The sequence below is a fragment of the Megalopta genalis genome, chromosome 1 (assembly GCF_051020955.1).
Source record: "Megalopta genalis isolate 19385.01 chromosome 1, iyMegGena1_principal, whole genome shotgun sequence".
Classification (NCBI taxonomy): Eukaryota; Metazoa; Arthropoda; class Insecta; order Hymenoptera; family Halictidae; genus Megalopta; species Megalopta genalis.
In genome coordinates, this window is record NC_135013.1 from 30,540,846 (window position 1) to 30,560,301 (window position 19,456).

At 45.0% G+C, this 19,456-nt stretch overlaps 1 protein-coding gene across 3 annotated transcripts in view; it reads left to right on the forward strand.

Annotated features, from left to right (window-relative positions):
• The window catches only part of E23 (ABC transporter G family member E23), a 250,038-nt gene that overhangs the window by 215,628 nt on the left and 14,954 nt on the right, over positions 1-19,456 (forward strand). For all 3 annotated transcript variants that reach the window (XM_076525289.1, XM_076525293.1, XM_033466142.2), the window contains 8 exons: positions 1,742-1,842; positions 3,101-3,356; positions 4,541-4,711; positions 5,957-6,078; positions 11,543-11,750; positions 15,514-15,728; positions 18,229-18,437; positions 19,439-19,456. The exon at positions 19,439-19,456 is cut by the window's right edge and continues 14,954 nt beyond it. In XM_076525289.1, coding sequence (XP_076381404.1) covers positions 1,742-1,842; positions 3,101-3,356; positions 4,541-4,711; positions 5,957-6,078; positions 11,543-11,750; positions 15,514-15,728; positions 18,229-18,437; positions 19,439-19,456 — 1,300 coding nt within the window. The remainder of the gene's footprint in view (positions 1-1,741; positions 1,843-3,100; positions 3,357-4,540; positions 4,712-5,956; positions 6,079-11,542; positions 11,751-15,513; positions 15,729-18,228; positions 18,438-19,438) is intronic.

Here is a 19,456-nt window from a genome sequence, read left to right on the forward strand (position 1 = left end):
CGAGCTGCTTGCTAGGTTCAACGAAGGTCTCATAGCGCCGGCAAAAAGTCTTTGGCAGGAAGAATCGTGTCACGGTGTTATTGTTAACACGAAGTAGGTTTGTCCAGCCAGGAAGCTCGTTACCAGGATCGCGCGACTATCGATCGCGGGCCTGCAGTTTCCATCCATTCCGTCGGTCTTTTTTTACTCTTTCCCCGTGCATCGACCACCGAAACTTTCGAGCCGACTTCCTGTTTAACTGTTTCTCGGCCGTTCGAGTTTCGGGAGGTGGATCGGTTCGACGGAGGGTGGGCCACCAGACACGGCGCGCATACAGTCGGTGACAAAAGTCCGATGGTTCGGGACGTTCGCATTATTTTCTGATGGCTGTCGTCTGTCGGAGGAGAGAAAACTGTAGGGAGGGCTTGCGCCGTTCGTTGTTCGAATTGTACGGGTTCCGGAAGTCGTCTCGATCGAGTTGCTCTCGAGAAAATTTCGGAACCTGCCAAACAATGACTGAAACCTATCCTATTTTAAAATATTGCTATTTATTATAATGTCATTTTTATGACTTATATGATATATGTACGATCTATTTATTTATTTATTTATTAATAGAAGATATTAGTGTCGTGGTCGCAATAGATTTCTCATTTGATTTCGAGGTTTAACAATAGAGAGACCAAAAATATTAATTTCGGTGCAGTAATCATTCGCTAGGGTAGTAATTTCTTAGTTAAATTGTCTCAATATTTCTAATGATCCAGGAATTGAAGCTTTAACTCGTTAAAATCAGTTTTAAATGAGTGAAAATAAACAAATGACACTACATTTGGAAAGAAAACTCTGTGAAGTATTTAGAAAATTTTAACTTGATTTTAAATTTTATTTTATATAAAAGATATTTTATGACAAGTTTAGAACTGAAGAATTCATTTCCACCAAATAAATTCGTTTCATCGTTATGTATACAATAATTAACAAATACGTGTAATATATCAATTCTTAAAGTATCAATTGGCCAGAATGAAGAGTCTAATGAAAACAATACATAAAAAATATTTTAAAATATTCTGGAAACTGGTAAATTGGTAGATAAGTCATTTAAACCAAGGGCGACAGTATAATAAATGTTTAAACGCGCGATTGAACCTTATTGTTCCATAAAAAGGAATCCGAGGACATCTTGTTAAGCGATTCAAAACGTTAAAAAGCGAAATAATATCAGTTCTCTCAGATCCAAAGGACTTCAGATCTTATCGCAGCCGAATTCTTAACATCGAATACGCGAAAAGCAACGTCGAAGTTTTCGGAATCGAGGATTTTTTCTCCCGAAGGCGCGTCTCGCTCTTCGCCGCGGTCATTTTCTAATCCCGGAGATCAAAGTATTCGCGATCGAGACCAGTACACAAAATTGTCCCACTTTCGTCCACGTTCCAGTCCCGCCAGTAAATTCGCCCGTAATTTGTTTATGCACGGACCCCGTAACAATTTACGACTTCCACCGGTAAGAAACGGCCGTTTCGTCTTTCAGTCGCCGTGCTTCGTTGATGCTGCCATTCTGATCGACGATTTCCGCGATCGTAACTTGCACACCTTTTCCCATAAACCTGCTCCGAAACGAAACGAAACGGAACGGAACCGCCGACCTATCTCTATTCTCATTTATTATTTCAAGAACGACCGGCTTCGGAGTCGAAATGAATCGATTACGCGGAATCGTGGCCCGATTGTTAATGGGAAATCGCGTTTTATTTTCCAGTTATCGGAGATTACACGAAACGGGGACTCTCCGGCGGCGAGAAGAAGAGGACGAGCATAGCTTGCGAGCTGCTCACCAATCCGTCGCTGATGTTGCTCGACGTAAGCTCTTTAATTGCACTCGACGATCGCCTTTCGACGTCGCCCGCCCGCCTGTCCGTTCGCGGCAGATTTTCTTGTCGCGTCCCCGGACAATGTGTCCACGAACGAGAACGGGAAAACGTCGGGGTTGCTCTCTCGAAACGCGTTCGTCGTACTCGAAACTCAATTTTTAATACAGTTAAATAAGCTACAGTTGGTTAGAATCCACAAGATGCGAGAGGGTCGCGAAGTTAACCCTTTTAGTGCCAGCCCTGGTTAGTGCGGTTTGCTAAAGTTTCAGAAGGCAATTATACAGTGGCCCACAAAAGTGTTCGTAACACCTTTTAAAACGCAATAACTTTGTTAATACCAATTTTTGTCGTAGGCTCGCATAAAAAAGTTAAAGAACGAGGGTCTTTTATTTTGTTTCGTCTTCCCAAGTAATTGAAAAAAAATCGCAATTTAAAAAAGGGCATTTCAGTCATCGTCTAGTAGATTAGTCCCTTTATTATCTAGAAAAAATACAAATCATTTAGTTGAGCCTTGAAAAAGTTATTAAGTTTTGGAAGTTGTACGAAGACTTCTGTAGGTCACTGTACGAATTTGGTAAAAACCGATCGATTAGGAAATTACCGAAGGAACATGAATCAAGAAATAACGTTGTTAAAAATATTAAGAAAACATTTTCTCAAGCGCAGCGATACATCCTCGTTCATCACTAAATAATAAATACGGTAAAGTCTCCCTAATTGACGCTTAGATTGTGCACAAAAATGGGCAATTTGGGAAGAAGAGATACGATTATTCGACCCTTGCGGTTAGTTTTTATAGTTACTGATTGTCAACGATAATGATAAATCATCAGTCAATAAAAACGAGCTGCAAGGCTCGAGTAATCGTATCTCTTCTTCCCAAATTGCCCATTTTTGTGCAAAATTTAAGCGTCAATTAGGGAGACATTACTGTAAATGGCTCGATGTCTGCAATAAATCTCGTCGTCTCTAATTTCGTACAACTTTTATCGTCACCGTGCACCAGACGTATTAATCACATCCTCGGGATTCCGATACGTCTCTTAGAAAACGTTCGGCTGCCATAATTTTCGGAACCGACTCGACGAAACTATATCGTTCGTCACCGTCTGATTCGGAACCGTCGCGAAGGATCGAGAATGTTCCGACGCGCGAGAGATTCTGTCCTCATTGTCGGCGGATATTCAGTTATTCGTGGCATGGTCGGCTAGCGAAATGAGATTAATTTGTATGCTGTCGTCCCCCAGGAGCCGACCAGCGGGCTGGACTCGCATTCAGCACAGGCGTTGATTTCACGACTGAAGAAATACGCGGAGCAAGAGGGCAAGAGCATCGTGGTGACGGTGCATCAGCCTAGTTCCAGGATGTTCCACAGCTTCAACAAGCTCCTTCTGCTGAGCCGCGGCCAGGTGGCATACTACGGCCAGACCTCGAATATCGGCAGGTTTTTCTCCACGATAGGACTGACGTTGCTGCCTCATTACAACCCGGCCGACTTTATACGTAAGCTGATCGTTAACAACGCGACGTCGTCCCGACGCGTATCGAACGCGAGAAATCTGACGAACGTGTAACGCGAGCTGAATCGAGAAACGATGCTCGCAATTACTTGCGCGTTCGCCTAAACAAATTTTCGCGGAGAGTTAAACAGTTGCACAAAACGTTCGGACACTTTCTTAATAACCCGCCGAGTCGATCGAGATGATTTTTTTAAGTTTAATCGGTTAGCTTTGTTCGACGAGTATACTCGTCGTCGCTTGATTCTCGCGACACGTATAGGCGCGTAGACTCGGAAAACAAGGCGCCACGGCTAATTGGTTAAAGATGCTGAAGTTGTAAAGACTGTTTCGAAATCGATTGAATCGATATCTTAATTCGAGCATACGTTGTGATAAAGATAGTGAAAACTTGAAATACATTCGTTCTCTTGAAATAATTCGCGTCAGTCGCTTTTAGCGATTGATAGGTTCAGTGTTAATAGTTTAAAGGATGATCATTTTGCCAGGAAAATGTTCTCGATGCTCAAGGATGATCGAATCCTTCCTTTTAACTGTGGCTTTTACAAAATACAAACATACTCGGTTGTATTTTAAGATACACGGGTAAAGGAACGACTAAAGCGTCTTGTAAAATTGAGGGGATGATTGAACACTTCCTCGTTTAACCCTCGAGGACTTTCGCAATATAATTATAATAACTATAAATAAATTCAAAATATAATATATTTATTATATTATTTTATTATTATATTATTATATTACTATATTACTATATTTCTATATTACTATATTTCTATATTTCTATATTACTATATTACTATATGACTATATTATTTTATTATTATATTATTACGTTATTATTTTCTTTTTTTTAGTATTATATTATATTATATATACAATATTTTTTATTTATTCATCCTCAAGGAAAAAGCATCAGTAGTGTCGGACTTACGAACACAAATATTACCCGTGGGGTAGAAATCTACTTCGCGAAGGTCGTCGGGGGTTAAACATATTTCTAAGATACACAGAAACCGACTGAAGCAACTGGCAAAATTGAAGGAGTCGGAGGTTCCGCGCTCGTTGGTAGTATTCTATGGAAAAATCTGATAGCCGTGGGGGATCGGGGGATGATTAAACGTGGCTGGCCGGCCGGAGTGAAATATTTTTGCAACCCCATTGTTTCAGTGGAGCAAATAAAGGGGCCAGAGGAGGTTCGGGAACGGATCGTGGCCGCGGCGAGGAACGCGAGACAGGGACCGGACTGCCCGCCGGAACTTCGCTCGGAATATAATCCCAGCCAGCATCCGCTCTGCGACCATCTCATCCATTATCACGAGCACCACATCAGCCACAATGGTATTAACTTTGCGCGTACCTCGCAACCAACCCGTCGAGCTTCATAATTCACGCTGTCCGCGGAAACAAACATCTCTCGACGCCGTTCTCGCCTTTTTTTCTTCGCATCCTTTCGATTATCTCGACCAGCCATCGACTGGCTACCAATCAAATTCGTGCGAAAATATATCAAAAATTATTGGAGATTGTTAACGAAATACTCCTATTTCTATGAATTAATAGTTCGAGATTTGTGTATGTATTGCGTATATTGAAAATAATTATTGTACTGGAAATAATTATTTGATATGATTCATCTGTTCGAAACTGATTATGTTAAACTCGATTGTTTATCATTAATGTTTATGAGAGAAGGTAAAGCTATGGAGAAAGTACAAACGCATATTGTTTCGAAGGATAAGCTTAATTAATTCTTGTAATTGGGACATTCAACGTTCGTTTACTAAATCTCGATCTTCTTTGATTCTTTTACCCCTTGCACTGTGATTTTTTAAAGCTACGATGATTAGCAAATTTTCATCCTTACGACTAGGTTTACAAGAGATTTATTTATGAAGAATTTGGTCACCGTTTTCCGTTAATAACTCGTAAACAAACCCGCGGATTGCACTTTCGCTAAGGAAAAAGTTACTTGAAATGACCTCAGAAATCTTCCCTCTCCGGTTGTTAACATAATTCTGGGGAACCCTGTATATTATCATACTAATATATTATCATATATAACTGTTGAAATTTTAGCCTCGAACAAAAATTAATCTATAGTTTACTTAGTAAGATATCTTCAGTTAAGATATCGGTTTACATTTCGCCGGCTCCGTCAGCGGGCAGCGACGGTGATGAAAACTGTATATAGTAGATGCCGCGATACATCATCGCCGGTACCTTTTGATATACATCGTGCCATGACTGTTTGAGGGTCCCTGCGTCACGTATACAATGTAAGACGCGACAAATAAAACGTCTCTGATTGGTGGACACGACGAACCCAAAAAGGATATAAAAGAAGCGTTTCTTCTTACCGGACTCTCAGTAGAGTTTGGTCGCTCGATCGGTTTCGCTCATATACCTTCTCTCAATAAAGGAATAAAATAAAGTCCTTTTCAAGCAAAGTATTAGAATCATATTCATTTTCATTCCATAATCCCAATAATAACATATTGAATACAAGTTCGACTCGTCACGGTGCAAGGGGTCAATAGATTTTGATTAATATCGAACTTCGCTAATCGAATCGACGAATTTCAGTGAAAGAGGACGAGGGCCGCACACTCTGGCTGGACACGCAAAGCCATACCAGCAGCAGCGCCAGCTCCGCCGACGAGGATTACGCCTGGCAGTGGCCCACCAGTTTCTGGTCGCAATTCAAAGTGAGTAGTACGATCCGTCGTCGTATTACGTGGAAACCTCTATTTACAAACAATCACGAGGCCGGTCTCTCTCCGAGCCGGTCGGCACAGAAGAAAAAAAAAAGTCGCAAGACCGCATTTTCTGTGCCAGGAATCTACAAAGAGGCGACTTAGCATAGCGTATCCGCGGTTCGCGCACAACAATTCGACATGCATTACACTTTCTTAAGGTTACGCGCGCCGGGTAATTGTACGTTAATACCGTGAATTAATTATGAATGCAAAACGAGCAGCGAGCGCGGTAAGCGTGTGCCGCCATCGCTCCGGCCGCGAGCGCGTATCACTTTTTCCGATTTCCCTTCGATTTCCGATAATTTTTCCGAGCGAATTTTTCCGTCGAATCGCGGACAATTTGTTCCACGGTTCCAGGACCCCTCTCCCCCGTGCAGCAGGTCTCTCTGCGATCGACGTTTTTCGAGAACGAACCTTCGGGAATGATCTACCCCCCCGGTCGACGCGACGAACGTTCCAACAATATTTGCCGTGCAAACACTCGGCCGTAGTTTATACAGCGCGGAAAGACGTTAGGGTTCCTATCCGCGCTCGGCTGTCCACTCTTGAAGCGGTCGATCGATTGGAAAAATAACGCGCAGGAAGATGGCCGTCCGTTTATTTCCCGCGAACAGGCGGCCGCGTCTCGTCGAGCAATCGAACAACAGAATCGCTTCGCGACGTGAACGCTCCGATCGTTCGGTCGAGTCCCATCGACCGGAAGAAAACACGAAATATTTTCTGAAGCGGCGGCGGTGCGACGATTTTCGGCCAATCGCGGGGAACGCCGTTCGCGTTCCGTGAAACAGAGCTCTCAAACAGGACTTCAATCTCGAGCTTCGCAACAACAACGGAAAGAGAAATATTGTTCTTCGTGGCTCGCGTTCTCCGAGCATACCCACGCGTTCTCCGCATAATTTCGTCCCGGGGAAGTCATAAATACGATATTCCACGGCGAGCATTCGATTCGCGGCGGCCGCCATGTTGTGCTCCTGCAAATCCGGAAGCAATCCGGGGTCCGCGGAAAGGTTTCCAGACCGTGGATCCCATTGTCCGTAGAATATCTACAGAGAATAGAAGAAATAATAATAGAAGAAATCCGCGACGGAAGTCTTTCTTCGCTAAGAAATTGCCAGCAGCCGAAATCCGATGTAAAAGGCACCGTTGTTGTCCTCCATCTTGAATCTGCGAACGATCCTTCGAGCTCCGCGGAGACATCGCGAAACGCGGATTTTTAATCGTCGATCGCATCGATCAATGGGAAATTTCTCACTGGTAAAATCGTCGTTTTGCATAGCTGAAATTATCGCGTCGACCGCCATCTTGAATTTCTGCGGAGAGAACGGAAGATTTCGGAAGTCTTTACGAATTTGCGGGTGAAGCGTCGCGATCGATGGGCGCGATTCTTCTGCGGGGGGAAGAAACGAGATCAAGATTCGGCGGAATCTGTCGGTTCGACCGACAGAGATTCTTCTGCATCGGCGACGGCCATGTTGAATTTCGCCGCGGCGGTCGCAGTCAAGGAGCATTGGTGGAAGCCGGCCGAAGGCGAGATCGAAAAGTTCGATTGCGCGCAGGATTAATAGAGCATGCAAACGGTAATATGCAAAATTTAGATGAGTGGTCTGGTATGCGGGAACACAGATAATACCACGGAGGGGAAAATGGAAATGACATCAGGATTCAAGTTTAATGCTCGCATTAAATTCGTATTAACGCTCGCCGTTTATCTGAGACACGGTAATGCATTCCAGATAACTTTCAAGGCGGTGCGCGACACGGTTGGTTCTCGCCGGCTCGTTCCGTCTGAGGTGCTGCGCTCTGTTTCGCGGGGTGGAGGGGGGGCACCCCTTTGTAAAGAACGTAATTTCCGTACGGCCGCGGACAATCGGGGCCCGGACAAGCGGCCGCAATTTCCAGCCCGTTTGAAAATTTGATCGAGCAATTTCCTCATCCGCCGCGCCGGCCCGCCGACGATCCACCGCGCGAAGAATTAATCGGATCGAATTAAAAATCACGCCCTCGAGAGCCAACGTGTCTCGACGCGTCTTCCCGTTCGTCGCGGCTTCTATTTAGGTATTTCGATTTCGCGTAATTTCTCATTGTCGCGGACGGACCTGATTGACGGTGTCCTCTCGCGGCTCGTACTTTCTGCGCGGTCGCGTTTCGTTAACAAATTCGTCGGAAACGACGGCAACGCGAGGAATTCGGCGAACGCATTCTGCAAAAAGAGTATCCGGAATTTCTCGTTCCGAAGTCCCAAGTGTGCTTTTTTTTGCTATTTTTGCGATGGAAGAAGCAACGTCGAGCAAAGAGTTTCTCTTAATTTTTGCATTTCCAAAGAAATTTCTTGTGTTTGATGAAGGGGAGAGGTCGATTACTAGACACCGCGGACGTACGTTTATGCGAAATAAAAATTGTACAGGTTAATTGTGAGAAATACAAGTTGGATGAAAATGTCTTTTCTTTTTTAATAATTCCAACAAGCTGAAAATAAGGAAGCATATGGAAATGGACGGAAAGGCGCACAATCTAATTTACCCTGTATAATTTACCCCCCCCCCCCCCCCCCAAGTAATAGGGTTGTCCCATTGGACAAGTAATAGGGTTGAAATTTTGCAGAGATGAATTGTTTTTGGTCAGATATCGAACAATATAATACTGTCGGTATAAAAAACCTCTAAAGGCAATTTTTATCGTTTTAATCGGCTAGGCCCTTTGTTCACTTGAATATTGTGGACAATATAATAGAAAGAAGAGAATTTGATTCCAACTTAAAAGAACGAAATAACATTAATATTATTATAATATATATATTTAATTATATATATAATTAAATATATTATAATAATATATTATATCGTATAATATATATTATATATAATATATTATATTATAATTATATAATATATTATAATATTATTTATATATATATTATTAACGAGTTGGACTCGCGTTACAGCGCGGCAAAGGGTTAAACGTATATTACCGCGAAAACCAAAATCGACTAAAACAACGATTAGGTCGATGCTGCGACGCTTGATCCGTCGGCAAATTCAATGGCCGGAGAGGCCCGATCGGGAGATCGAGCGATTTTCACAGTGCCGTAACAGGCGAGGCGCGCGCGCGCGCTTATACGGAAAACGGCGAAACACTTTCCGCGTCGATCGATCGTCGCGTGAAATTTTTTTTTTGCGAAAAACGATTCCGCCGTGGAAAAGTGAGACGCGAGCTCTGCACGGCGCATTCGTATTTCCAACGAACGAGCGTACCGGTGTCGCAGTAATTATCCGGATATGGCGAATCGTGTAAACGCGACCTAGTTCTCCTCTCCGCGCGTCCGCGGCCCTCTTTCTCGCCGGACGGCCGAGCGATTTTCTTTCTTTGATTCGGGGACCGATCCCGCGGTAACTATTTCTCCCCGAGGATCGTCGCCGCCATTTTGACAAATCGAGATTTATGGCGACGATTCTTGCGCGCGCGGGACGAAATTCGTGATCCGCAGCTGCGAAAGCTTTCGACGAAAAGCCTGCAACTTTAGTTGGAAGTTCTCCGATTCACGGATCATAAATAATAATAACCATAATAACAGTGATAATAATAATAATAGTTTATTCAACGGGTTGGTGCCTTTTAGTGAATACAAATGATTTAGTATAATACGATTGGAAGTGCGTAAACAAGAAAAAAGATCAAAAGAAGACGTAAAATAAAGAAAGAAAAGAAGAAGGAGAAGAAAGAAAGAAAGAAAACATAAAACGTAAAATACAAAAATACAAGATTCTGCGGATATATTTATATGCGCATAAAGATCGAAATTGGCAGCGTAAAAAATACAAAATTCGTGGTGCGTTAATATTTGTTAAACATCCAGATGTTCCGTAAACGAAACCGAGAGCGATTCGTAGGCGATTCTAATGACCTTAAATGGATGGCGAATATCGAGTCGTCGAGCATCGAATACGGCAATGGTGCCGTAAAGATCCAAAGAACTGCTCGATTTTCGAGAAACAACGGAGATCGCGTTACGTTTGGAAGGTGTAACCGCGAGGCTCTCGATTCTCGATTTCCGATCCGAGATTAGCATCGTCGGGCACGTTCGACTGGCTTCGAAGTGCCGGATCGATGGATCCATCGGATCGTCGCCGGTAATTGAGTAATTAACGATGTCAAGTTCTTCCTCTCGGTTCTTCACGGTTAAATGACACGTGCGTTATATAGTTGTAATTTAAAGAGGCCTTCGAAAGCCAGCATTGTGAAACTTTGCGTTCTATTTCCTCACGGCCGCCTGATATAATTGAGCTGCACCAAAGAGGTGTAGCGGGCAACCTTGCAATTGTGACATTGTCGCGGTACGGGGGCAGCATTTCTATCATTATATGAGCGTGGCAATTAGCAACGCGCTCGTGTGTCGTTGCGGATCAAGAGAGCTCCGTCTTGATATAGGCCGCCTAACGAGATTAATTAATCGAAACACACCGGCCTCGCGGTGCCCCCCGACGCTTTCGCCGGCCGTCGTCCCGTTCCGTTCGAACTCGAAACCGGCGATCGAACCAAAAACTGGCCGCGACCGGCGCGGCGCGGCGCGGCGGCAGGCTCGATGCGATCCGAATGGCAATCGGCTGGCAATTCTACAAGGTTTAAAATCAGCACCGACGTTACGCGTTCTCCTGGAATCTGATCGAACGTTTTCCAGGCTTAAATATTCATCGATTCGATAGAAATAAGAGCGAATTTCGTTGCGCGTGCGCGCGCACGGAATCGCGCGGGATTACGTCAGCGATAACCAGGCTCCGGGTTAGAAAAGGTCGCGGAATATCGCGTCATCGACAGCGAACGTGTTAATTAACACCGGTACAGTACAATTAATCCTCGCTTCGAACTTCAACGGGATCTCGAACGCGGTCGACGTTCGCTTTCTTCTAGACGTTCTCTTTCGAATTCTAATCAAAGCGTCGCACTATTTTAAAATCCTCTTCGATTTTTCACGCGTATAATGAAATGCAACGCTCTATAGGGTGTCCTAAAAATATCTCTGAATCCGAAAATGGATTCCCGAAGTCATTTGAAGCAACTTTTCCCTTAGCAAAAACGCAATCCGCTGCTTCGTTTACGAGTTATTAACGAAAAACACTGACCAATGGGAGAAGTGCGACCGGCGCTCCGCCCATGCAGCCAATGCCGCGTCGCGCCGGCCGTCTGACGCAGCGGCGGTGGTCGCGAGGGCGGGGCGTCAGCCGTACGCGATCTCTGATTGGTCGCCGTTTTTCGTTAATAACTCGTAAACGAAGCCTCGTAGAACATTTTCGCTAAGGAAAAAGTTACTTGAAATTGCCTCAAGAACCCTCCATTGCCGGATTGCGAGGCGTACATAATATATATGAACATTGTTGCGAACGAGATCGAGAAGAAAAATGACGTCCTGTGGTTCCAGGTATTATCAGAACGAAACTTTCAAGAAGCACGGCCACGGATGCTGTCCCGCTTGAATTGGCTGCAAACGATAGCCCTCGGTCTGCTCGCTGGCCTGCTCTGGCTGAGGCTTCCCAGAACCGAGGCGGCCCTCCACGACATCCAAGGCTGGATGTTCTTCAGCACCACGTACTGGATGCTGTTCGCGCACTTCGGCACACTCTCCAGTTGTAAGTCGTCTTTATCCGCCATTTCTCAAACCGCGTTCCGTCCTGGCATTTGCCAGCGAAATGATTTAGCCATTTTCAAATCGAATCGAGCACTTGATTTTTAAATTCAACAAATCCGAACAATAAGAGAACGATGAAAATTTGACGTTATTTAATATTTATTCATTTATGGGGAGAAATCCTTTTTTTCGCTGGAATAGTAAAGAAACTCAACCGTTTCCAAAAGAAGTTAAAATTTCTCAAAAAAGGTCCTGTTTAAACTGTTATTGTCGCCGTATAACGGAGCATGATTCTCTCGTTTAACGTTAATTGTTATTGAAAATATAATATTCAAGATATGATCGAACACGAAACGGTCCAGGCTAAGTGTGGGTATTACTGCGAACGCCCCAAATACTATTTTTCTTCTAAAAATGAATCTAACAATTTTTCATACGTTCGATATTGATAATTCACGACGTACAAGTAACAGTAATCGCAGTTTTAATTAATTCACTGACTATTCGACATTCGGAATCTTACGAAATCGTCGAGTCTTGTGAAATAATTTTAACGACAGCTTCGAACGCTGATTCGAAAGGCACTTATATTTTGGTAATCAGTGACAAACTGTTCGTTTCGGCGCTATCTTTAGATACAGCAGTCGTTAGGTCGATCAAAAAAATCGACGTACCGCAGTAATACCTACACGTACCCCAGTTATAGCGGACGAGAAACATGACGTGCGTGTCGATTTCGATCGGAAAGAACGCGATCCGATCTCTCTCCTCGGTCGGCATTTTCGCGCGAGCCGAGCTCGATCTGCCCGAAAACAGAACCGGCGAGAAAATGTCCGACGCCTAATGGGTCGTGTTCAGAGCAATTAGACACGGTTCGCGCGAACAACAACAACGTAGGCAGCAGAGCGCGCGCGCGCGCACGCACGCAGTGGGATGCAAAACACGGGTTCTCGTTGTCAGGTGGCGGCGGGCACGTTGCGCAACAAACCAACCGAGAACCAGATGAAAGTAGATTGGTTAATTGAGCCACAAACGGCGTGACGCGCTGAATCGGCCATTCAACGATGCCCGTTTTTTTTTATTGCCAAGATTTGCAAAGGACCTGAAGGAACGGTCAATCAAGAATGTTAGTATGTAGGTCGCGCCGTGACCCACTGCGCGACGTCGCTCGCGCCCGGTAATTGGAGGCCCTTTTGTCGACGACGACCGTGCAAAACGAGCGTGACGAATTTCTGACGGGGAATCAGACTGTAAAGCCACTCGGCGAATCGGAGATCCCGTGCCACCGGCCGGAATCGGACGGTGAGATTTCCAGTCGATCCGTCGAGTCCCTAGAAACGGATTCGTCTTGAACATCGAAAAATATTAGATATCGTTCTCGTTCGTCGACGATAAAACAGCTCCGTCGAGGCTACGAAGATTCGCCCGAAAGCAATCAGTTTGATTGCCCGTTCGCTATTTAAATTGTAATTTTAGCGAAGACAAGAACATTGGCTCAAATTTCATGATGTTTAGAATATTTCGAGGCCAGGCCGGGATAAAACGAACAAATAGAAAATATGAATGATCATATGAACAATTCGTGATATTGGTGTTCGACGCGCAATGTGCCAATCTGCCTATCTACAGCAGCAATTTGAATTTTTAACTCTGCTGCAAGCGTTTTATTTTTCCTGCGTTTCTCGTTTATTACATATGCAGTATACGCTAATGTTAAGCAAATTAGTAAGATGAAAAAGTAAAGTGAACAAGTGTATGTAATACAAAGTAGAGAAAAAAAAGTATTGCAGGAAATTCTCCCTAATTGTCCCTCAGCTTGGAAACGAAAATGAACAATTCGGGAAGAGGCGATACGATTTTCACAATCACCGACTGTCAACAACTATAAAAATATCATGTTAAATATATATTAAATATTCTCCTCCTAAATTATCCATTTCTGTTACCAAACCGGGCATCAATTAGGCAGAATTTACTGCAATAATTTCGAACATACGTGACACGATTGAGTTAAATTACTGGTTTAACTCTTTTCATTTCTAAAAATCCCACTAACGTTCGACTAATTGTTCGACGTGTCGCAATAAAAATGCGTTTCAAAAACTTAGTTGGAAATTGATCAACGCATTAACCACGGCAAAGGCTGTTAGTATCACATATCAGTTCGTTTAAAAATAAAAATATTCTATATAATTATATATACTTATACTATATTATACTAATTATTATATATACTCTCTCTCTCTCTCTCTCTCTCTCTCTCTCTCTCTATATATATATATATATATATATATATATATATATATATATATATAATCTAAAATTTAAAAAATGTACTCTATATAATCTACTCTATATAATAATTATTATATACTCTATATATAATACTCTACATAATACTCCGAGATACGGCGAAGTCGATTCGACGAGGAAACGTTTGTTAAGAGCGAGTCGAACGTGCCGATAAATATCAGAAAAGCGTATAAAGTAGATAAATAAGCAGTGATATGAACAATGAGAGCGAGAGGGTCTCGATAAAGATCGGTATCGGCGGGGGGAACGAAACGGAACGAAACGAAACGAAACAGACGGACGAGCCGAAGGTAGACAGACGGTCGAGAGGAGAGTAGCCGGGCCGGATAGAGGTGACAGATCGCCTCGAACAAAGGGCAGTAAACGATAAAACAGGAAAAGTTAATGGCCGTTCGCCTCCCCGACTATTTTAGGAGTCGCATAACTTAGGCATAGAAGTTCGCCGCTAGCGGACTAGCCGCGGCTACCTTCGACGTTTTACAGTGGCCGTCACTTATCCCTGTAGAAAACGAGAGACGGTACGTGTCGGGCTCGGAACAGGCCGGCCACGGTTCTCCCGCGGCTTTAAAACAGAGTTTAGCGTCCTTTCTTCCGATCCTTTCACCGTCCCCTTCGATAACTTTTCGGGGAACAGGCCCATTCTCGTACGGATCATCCTTGCGACGCCTATGCGCAAAGGATCGAAAGGGTTGTGCAATCCTTTCATAGGTTATACTGAACTCCGTGTACTGTAACGACGAGGCTCGTGACGAACATTTTATAGGTATCGTAATTTATCTAAATAACGATCAATAATATCAATAATAAATAACGTATAATGTAACTGAACATAACATAATACAGATAAATATGAATATTTCTTCCGAATCAAAGCAGAATTCGATTATTCCGTTATTAGAGTATAAGTATGAAAGTGGATGAAGACATGCGAGAAACGAAAATTGTCTCGTTCTGCTAAGAAAATTATTAAGGACACAAAAGCATCGTGGATTGCATTTTTTCGCTAAGGAAAATGTTAATCGAAATGACCTCAGAAATCGCCCCTTTCCAGGTGTTAACATAATTATGGGACACCCTGTGTAACTATAATGGGGTATATAATAAATATTATATTATATTTTCAATTTATTTATAGTTGTTATAATTATATTGCGAAAGTCCTCGAGGATTAAACGAGTTTAATGTTCAATTATCGATAACTCGTAAACAAAACGGCGCATTTCATTTGCGCCAAGGAAAAGGTCGCTTCAAATAACCTCAGGAACCATAATTTTGGGACACCCTGTAGATAATGAAGTAACGAGCGAGACATCGGGGACCGTCGATAGGGGGCGCGGATAGAGCGAAACGAAATGGGACGAAGGAACGCCGTGGGGGATGTTATTAAACCTGACACGAGCTCAGTTTTCAGCGTCGTTTGAAAGTGACACGAGCGACTTCTGTGGTTCCAGTTCCTCCTGAACGCGAGGTAATCAACAAGGAGCGATTGTCGGGATCGTATCGGCTCTCGGCCTATTACCTGGCGAAAATGGTCGGCGAGCTACCGCTTACGATTACCCTGCCCGCGGTCTACCATATCATTAGTTACCCGATGTTGGGCTTCCACAGTCCGGCAGTTTTCGTCACCCTGCTGGCGTTCCTTTTGCTGAACACCGTTGTCGCGCAGGTAAGCTACCTTTTATTAATTTTTTGCGATGGCAACAATATCCGGCCATTAACCGGGCAATCTCCGGGCCCGCGTAGCCATTTATGACTCGCGCCGATATTTGAAAATCGATTCGAGACATAAGGACCAAACCTTTACTTTAAAGGTCCAGAAATTTTTGGCCATTTTATGCACAGTCTCGTAGATTTTGTCGAGAGGATTCCAAAAATTCGAGTCCCAAGCTGCGGAAACCATTGGTTCGAAAGTTATACGCGTTCGAAGTTCAAGAATTTCAAGCATTTTTGACGCGTTAGCTCAGTTCCGTGAGTAGCGCTGCTAAATTACAGCACAGATGTCAACGAAATTCCTCGCAAAAGCCATCGAGTGGCTTCTCTCGTGGATAAGTAATCATTTTGGTATCATAATTCGAATGCTTCATATTTTATTCAGCTAATCTTTAAGGATTGCGGTTCGCGCGCGCGCGCGGGTTAATTCGCGTCAACTTTGGACGCGTGTAACTTTCGAACCAATGGTTTGCGCGCCTTGGGACTTGAATGATCGGAGTTCTCTCGACGAAATCTACGGGAATATGTATAAAAGGGCGAAAAATCTGTGGACCCGTAAAGTAAAGTTTAACCGAATCGAGCACTCCGTCTCGCGGTGTGCGCGCGATGCGCCGTTCTTCGGAGTCAACGTTCCCAGCGGATCCAGGACACTGATTATTCGCGCGGAACTGCACGCGTAGACCTTTACGACTTCCTCTCGCAATAAAATTAAGCAAAACTGCTTCTAGTCGGTGAAACCCAGCCAATAATAGTCCTCTAACGTCTTTGTTTCGGATAAGATGGATCTCCGCGAGCACGGCTCGTCCGCGTTTACGACTGCGCGCTTTAATCGACATGCCCCCGTGAACACGGCCAGCTTTATATCCTCCGGTTTCTCCGCTTTCGACCGATGCGGCGGAAGTGAAAGTTTTTTCGCGGCTGTCCTATCGAATCCGCATTGTCCTTTTCATCCGCGGAAATTGTTTTCGAATCGCGCTCCCCAAATAATCGTTGAAACAGAATGCGCCGTTTTCTTAACGGAAGGTTCCCTTCGATAGAAAAGCTTGTTTTAGTAGACGAGTTACAGTAATGTCTCTCTAATTGACGCTCAGATTGTCCACAAGAATGGACAATTTGGGAAGAGGAGACACGATTATTCGAGCCTTGCGGTTCGTTTTTATAGTTACGAATTTTCAACAACTATAAGAAGTTGAGCTGGAGGGCTCAAATAATCCTATCTCCTTCTCCCAAATTGTCAATTTTTTTTTTGTGCGCAATCTGAGCGTCAAATAGGGAGACATTACTGTACCTCTATTAGAAAATCTTTTTTTTTTAATGGAAGAACTTCGTTTCTCGTCAGACGAATATTAACCCTTTGCTCTACGATTTAAGTTTCAAGAAAGTGTGCCACAAACAACGTCTCTCAGACGCGACAATCATTTCTGACCTGATTTTTGGACCACGTTTCTCAGACGTGATAATTATCTCTGACCCGATTTTTGGACTACGTCCCTCAGACGTGATAGTCATATCTGACCCGATTTTTAGACCACGTTTCTCAGACGTGATAGTCATCTCTGACCCGATTTTTAGACCACGTTTCTCAGACGTGATAGTCATCTCTGACCCGATTTTCGACCACGTTTCTCAGACGTGACAATTATCTCTGACCCGATGTTTGAACCACGTCTCCCAGACGCGGTTTTAGGGCAAAGGGCTAAATCGGTAGAACTCGGTGCCACCGTTCGCTTGTCCGATCTTTCTCCGTTTCTTTTTCCCTTCACCTTCTCTCTTCCGTCTCCAGCCCTCGACGCTGTCCACCTACGGTCAACAGTAAGTCATTGCTGCATGAAAGGCGGCCGCGATTTACTTTCAAAACCACCTACCTGCCTATTGACGGGAATGAATAACTCTCGCGTGTTTCACAAGACAACGCCGTGCACTGTCGCCAAACGCGGCGGGATCGCTTTGAAAGAAGTTGAGTTGACGAACTCGAGAAGCGACAGCGGCGGGCCCCGTTAACGGGCCCTTGCGAACGCGATCGCACCGGGACGATCTCATTTTCTCCGTTAACAACCGTTCCGCAAGCTAAGTTTCTCGAGCCGAACCGTGGTCCAAAACTGCCCTAAAAAATTCGGTACCTTTAAAACGTCGCGTTCCGATCGTCTTGCCGGACAACGAATTCTAAAGTTGCTCGAAGATTGATCAAAGCGCGCTTTCGTTAGAGAAACACAATTCGATGCTCTGATACCTAGAGTACAAAGAACAAACGCGGATCGATCTGATCGTAATAAGAAACGTTAAACCGAACGCGTTCGTAGAATAAAAGAATCAAAGAAAAAGCGAACGACGACGCTGTCGCGAAGCTGACACAATCGAAAGTTCTCCATTCCGGGAGAAAACGTGGTGGCCGATCGGCGATCGCGTTTCAGGCAGCAACAGATTAAAAAGGGAAACGCGCGGTTTTCTGTTCGCAGAGCGTGGGATTCTTCGTCGGCGCCTGCTGCCTGGACCTGCAGGTGAGCATAACAGCGTCAGCGTTGTACACGCTCGCCACACAGCTACTCGGCGGCTATTTGGCGACAGCGGTTCCGCCGTGGCTCGCGTGGGCCAGATACGCGAGCATGGTGCACTACGCCTATCAGAACATGCAAATCCTGGAATTCGGCGTCGGCGAGCCGATCACGTAAGTAGATTAACCATAACCGATGCCAATCTGAGCGCGCCGCGCCGCGCGCGTCGGCCCGTTTCTCGCGTGCCCCGCTCTATTATATCCCCGAAAACCAGAAAGAAACTTTGATACTCGGAACTGCTAATCGGTCGGAACGGTCGTTCCAACGATCCGAAAACCCGCGGCCCGGCTTTCGCGATCCGATCGCAATCGTTCTCGCGTGCCGCCCGATTTTCTTCGGAACCGCTAACTTAGAGCCCGGCACGGCTAAAACAATTAATCGGACCGCGAAGATGCCAGATAACTATATTTAGCCGGGCCCGGACGAATCCACGAAACGACATCGAACAGCCGGCGAACGAGCGGAGGAGCATTTCGCGCGGCTCGTTCGATCGCGCAACAAATCGGAAACGATCGAGACGGATCGCGAGCGATCGGGACCGCAATACGCGAGGCTTCGCGCGCGACCGGGTAAGTTCGGATCGCTAAAATTTGCATGCGCCGATATCGGGAATCGAGCGAAATTCAATTCTCCCGGGGCTGATCGGGCTAATTGAATAAAAAGTGCGCGCTCGGCTAATTGCGCGAGAGGAGATCCCGTCCCGCGTTTAAATAGTGAATGAACCCGGGCCGCGACAGGCTCGATGCATTATTCAACGCCGTTCGAGCTCCCGCGAAACTGTCCGAGCAGGCCGGCGGAGTCGCGCGAAGGATCGACGCGTTAATCGGTTTAGCCGTGGTTGACGCGATCCGATCGGGCGCGAATCCGAAATCGCGGCTCGTCTCGCGAGATTTCGGGCGCGACCGACGGGCCGCGAGAAGGTGATCGACGAGCGGCAAACCGTGATCGAGCTCTCCTCGGGGAGACTTTCGCGCTCGCGAGGTTTCGGACGCGAAGGTGATCGACGCGGCAAACCGGGATCGAGCTCTCCTCGGGGAGAGACTTTCGGGGAGACTTTCGCGTTCGTTTCGTCAGGTTCTCTGCCGACTGACCGTCTCGTTTGTCCCAACGACAGATGCTCGCAGCCAAGCAA